The 4,732-nt window shown below is 35.7% G+C and overlaps 1 protein-coding gene across 1 annotated transcript; it reads left to right on the top strand.

The window, feature by feature from the left end:
• Window positions 1-1,737: 1,737 nt before the first annotated feature.
• On the top strand, window positions 1,738-4,460 carry LOC145007952 (putative receptor-like protein kinase At5g18500). Its single transcript, XM_078966562.1, has 4 exons — window positions 1,738-1,916; window positions 2,141-3,323; window positions 3,396-3,866; window positions 4,078-4,460. Exons 2-4 carry the CDS (start codon window positions 2,175-2,177, stop codon window positions 4,327-4,329), a joined length of 1,872 nt encoding a protein of 623 aa, XP_078822688.1. The 5' UTR covers window positions 1,738-1,916; window positions 2,141-2,174; the 3' UTR covers window positions 4,330-4,460.
• Window positions 4,461-4,732: the final 272 nt, after the last annotated feature.

The following is a 4,732-nucleotide window of genomic DNA, read 5'->3' as shown; positions in this document are numbered from 1 at the left end:
TCTGTTTATATATATATATATATATATATATATATATATATATATATATATATATATATATATATATATATATATATATATATATATAATCTAAACTATCGTCACTCTTCAGCCCTAACCATCGCACCCTTTTATTTTATGGTTAAGATAACCATAACTACCTTAACTGTCGAATAAATGTGGCTACCACATAATATGTCATTAAAATAACACCTAATACTAATAAACAACATAAAGAATTCTAAGTTTAGCTTCCTATTTCAACATTCCTCCTTAAGCTAAACTTGAACCACTCCTAGATTTTTTTGCTCAAACCTGCAAATTCCATATGAACAATCATCTTTGTATCATTCATCAATCAAACAAACAATCATCTTTGCCAAGATCTTATCACTTGGTCAAAACACCACACACAACATCAATCCCACCACGATATTTTCACTTGGTTTCATTCTCCGGTCTTCTAAAACACAAACCTTCTTAGTTCTTACCTTTTGCCACTGTCTCTAAACACAAGTAGTTGCTTATTAATATTCTTTTGTTGCAGCTTTCTCCACTTAAACTAGGTTAGTGTTGTACTTTCTTCCATAAGATAAGTACTTTATGCAGTACTTTCATACTTTTGAAAATAATCAGCCCATGCCTTTTTTTCTTTTTTGTTGATCACTTCTCGATGACAACATAGAAAGCCATGTGATTTATTGACAATATTAAATTAACCAACAGTCCATGGTTTACCCATATACAACGTACCCACATGCTTGTACTTTGTATTGCACTCTAATGACACCACCTTTAATTCACTATTCACTTTTGACATCATCTGTGATACACACATGCAGCCTCGATCTTTTGTATATAACAAAGCGAAATCAAACTCTTAATTAAGACCCGACTTCTTCCTAGTTCTCTCTGTGTTTCTCTCTCTCTCTCCCCATCACATTCGATCAAGCAACACCACAAGAACACATGCACCTAAGGCAACATTTTCATGCTTGCATTTTGCTTACGGAGGAATTAGAATACAGACACGCAATGCACTCACCGATACCCCCTTTGTGTTTCTTTTTCTCTAACCATGTTGGAGAACACATAACACAAAGGAACAAGATTACGGCATCCTTCGGGTTCTTCTTTCTCTCTCACATTAATTATGATTGCCACATAATCTAGTCACTAAAGAAACAATAAACAACATAAAGAATCCTAAGTTTAGCTTACTTTTTCAATAGAGATTAGGTAAAAGGGAAAGAAAAAAAAAAAAAAAAAAAAAAAAAAAAAAAAAAAAAAGCAAAAGTCATAAAGCAAATAACCCAAATATTTACAGAGAGAAAACACATAGTCGTAGGAGCTTGAAAGTCTACCCCAATATATAATCCAAATCACATACGGAATAAAGGGAAGGAAACCTACTGAATAGGAGCTAGGTAGATGTCGGAGGCGGAAGGGTAGGCAGATGTAGGGAGGCTGCGATGGTGGCTGGCCGGATATCTGGATGCTTCCAGAGTGAGCGAGTAAAGGAAGGGTGAATACGAACGGTCAACGGTGTAAGAGTAGGGAAACGATGTACAGGAGAGAGGTGGTGATCCTTCTGGGTAACAAATAGAAATATGGTCAAACTGCTACCTACACGTGTGCAAAAGGATAACCGGCAACCGGTACTGTTTATAGATCCTTTGCGTTTTATTATACAGTATAATATAATATAATTATATCACAAACATAAACATAGTATCATGGTATCAGATCTGATACTCTCTCTTTCCTCAAGATTCTAGGTCACCAACCGCCTCCACGACGAACATCTACACTAAGTCACTGACTCCACCTCCACCTCCGGTCTCTAGTCGACGAGGAAGCCTCCTCCTCCGGCCTCCAGCAGCTTCTGCCTCTCCCTTCTTTCACATTGTTTACAGGTACGATTGGCATTTGGATGTAGTTGATTGATTCGTAGATGATTTGTTATGTTGATGACAATATGTACGACATATATTGCTTCACAGATTTAATCTATATCGACGGTAGAAGCAATCAAACCATTTGAACCTTCATTATTTTAATTCTCTTTGTGCTGAAATCATTTGTTGCTTAAATCAGATTTGCCACTTTGTGTTGAAATCATTTGGTCTTTAAATGACAGAGGTTGAAGACAGTTTAGTCGCATTTCAGTTACAATGCCTCTCATGGAAGGTGTACAACACTTAAAAATTCCACTTGAAGACATAAAGTTGGCCACCAATAACTTTGGGGATGATAATTTCATTGCAAGAGGTGGATTTGGGAAAGTCTACATAGGCCAACTCACCCTATCTGGTCAGCCCATCACCGTTGCTGTAAAGAGATTGGACCGAACATTGGGACAAGGAGACCGAGAGTTCTTGATGGAAATTCAGATGCTTTCCTGCTATAAACACAAAAACCTCATTTCTCTTATTGGCTTTTCTGATGAGGGTAGAGAAAATATCCTCGTATATGAGCATGCAAAACATGGAAGCCTAGACAGATATCTAAGTGACTCTAACCTCTCCTGGATCCAACGTCTCCAAATAAGCCTTGCTGCAGCCCGTGGCTTTAATTACCTTCATAATGATGTGGGACCCCAACATAGAGTTCTTCACCGCGATATAAAGAGCTCCAACATCCTCCTAAATGAGAATTGGGAAGCGAAAATCTCAGATTTTGGATTGTCAAAAATTGGCCCTTCAAATGTTGAGTTCACTTTTCTTGTAACCAGTGCTTGTGGCACCTTAGGCTATGTTGATCCACAATATGTAAGAACAGGAATTCTAACAAAGGAGTCTGACGTGTATTCGTTTAGTGTAGTGCTATTTGAAATCTTGTGTGGAAGGTTGTGTTTTAATGAAAGATATCAAGATGAACGTCGGTTCCTTTCTTCGCTGGCCCAAACGTATTGTGAAGACAACAAATTAAACGAGATCATCGATCCCAATCTCATGAATCAAATGAAATTAGCTTCGTTCAACCAGTTCTCAATGGTTGCATATGAATGCTTGAGAGAAAATCGAAGCGAACGCCCAACAATGGGCTGGATTGTTGAAAACCTTGAGAAGGCATTGGAGCTTCAAGTAAGTTCCGTAAGAAAGACTCTCAAAGCATTTATTAAGGTAGGAACTTGGGGAAGAACAAGTGGAGATCCTCAAAATAACTGGTCTTTTGAACTTGAGAAAGACCATAACCTGGTGAAGATAACTATTGTCCATGGTGATGGAATATACTCTCTTATGTTCACTAGTGAATCTAAAGGTGTTTTGCACAATTCCAACAAGTGTGGTAGTTTGGCCCGAGGAGAAACAGTTTCCGAGGTACGTATCTTAATTCCACGAGTCAATGTCTCTTTGTAACATAATCTGTGTGCATGGTGGCTTATTAATCAGGTAATATTTGAAGGTGATGAGAAAATAATTGGCATTAATGGAACCATTGGTTTTCGAGATGGTTTTAAAATAATTTCGTCATTATCCTTTAAGACCAACAAAAGGACTCATGGACCTTTTGGTCATGCAACTGAAAATGTTTTCTCTATACCATGGGACAAAGGCCTATTAGTTGGGTTTTATGGGCTTGCTGGTTATTACATTGACAGCATTGGTATATATGTTAAACCTAATAAGGAAGTCGTCAGTGTTGGAACATGGGGAAATCCTCAACCTGCAGGTCCGAAAAATGTTTGGTCATTCCAACTTGAGAAAAACCATCATTTGAAGAAGATAACCATTGAGCATAACGATAGTGTAGTCTCTTTCTTCTTCACCACACAATTTAGACGCTTAACACACACTTCTAAAAGGGTTGGTCATGATTGGGAGGATTATGTTCGGGATAAAGGACTAACGTTATCTTCTGAGGTAAACATTTCATAACTTAAACAAATCAACATAACATAGGTAATTGTTAAAAAATTTATTCGAATTTCTAGAAATGCATGTTTATCAAGAGACATTTTTATCATGAATAACAAACTAGATCATACATAATCTTCTATTCATTTTCTGATTTTCTCCCTTTTTCTATAATTTTGTGACGGGCTTTATACGTTGTTTGTTACTTTTTGCATAGGTATTATTTGATTGCGACGAGGAAATAAATTCTATCAACGGAACAATTGGTATATCAACAGGATATTGTCCTGACTACAGAGTAATAACGTCAATATCATTTGTGACAAACAAAAAAACCCATGGACCTTTCGGTAAAAAAAGAGGGGAGCTTTTTGCAGTATCATTTGATGGTTGTTCTTTCGCTGGATTTTATGGTCGTATGGGTGCTTATATTGATAGTATCGGTGTCTATTTGAAGACTCTAGTATGAGATGAGGGGAAAATATGTTTTTTTTGTATTAGATTTATGGTTCATAGTGTGTTAGGTCGGAGTCTTTGTTAACATTTTTATTTTATTATAATCATGATTTCAATGGGTTCAAGTCCAAATCACCATGTTATTTTGTATAATTTGTTTTCATGTTGAGTTCTAGTAGGTAAATTATAGAGAAATTAAACACGTTTAAAAAAGCATGTTAAGTTCTATTAGGTAAATTATAAAGAATTTACATGCATTTAAAAACTATGCTTAAATTAACATTATATTAAAATTGTTATATTAGTTACAAGTCTTGTAATATGTATCAAGTAAATTGAATAGTTGTGGTTGTTTAAAATTAATGTGGTTAAAGATAAATTATTTATGTTAGCTTATATTGAAAATTGAAAAATGT

Source organism: Lactuca saligna, chromosome 8 (genome assembly GCF_052625555.1).
Source record: "Lactuca saligna cultivar CGN05327 chromosome 8, ASM5262555v1, whole genome shotgun sequence".
In the NCBI taxonomy this organism is placed as follows: Eukaryota; Viridiplantae; Streptophyta; class Magnoliopsida; order Asterales; family Asteraceae; genus Lactuca; species Lactuca saligna.
The sequence above is the reverse complement of the archived record's forward strand: the minus strand, read 5'-3'. Positions and strand labels throughout refer to the sequence as shown.

Coding starts and splice junctions, on each gene's coding strand:
- LOC145007952 (XM_078966562.1), top strand. CDS start 2,175: ATGCCTCTCATGGAAGGTGTACAACACTTAAAAATTCCACTTGAAGAC. Junction 3,324..3,395: donor GAGGAGAAACAGTTTCCGAG/GTACGTATCTTA, acceptor CTTATTAATCAG/GTAATATTTGAAGGTGATGA. Junction 3,867..4,077: donor GACTAACGTTATCTTCTGAG/GTAAACATTTCA, acceptor CTTTTTGCATAG/GTATTATTTGATTGCGACGA.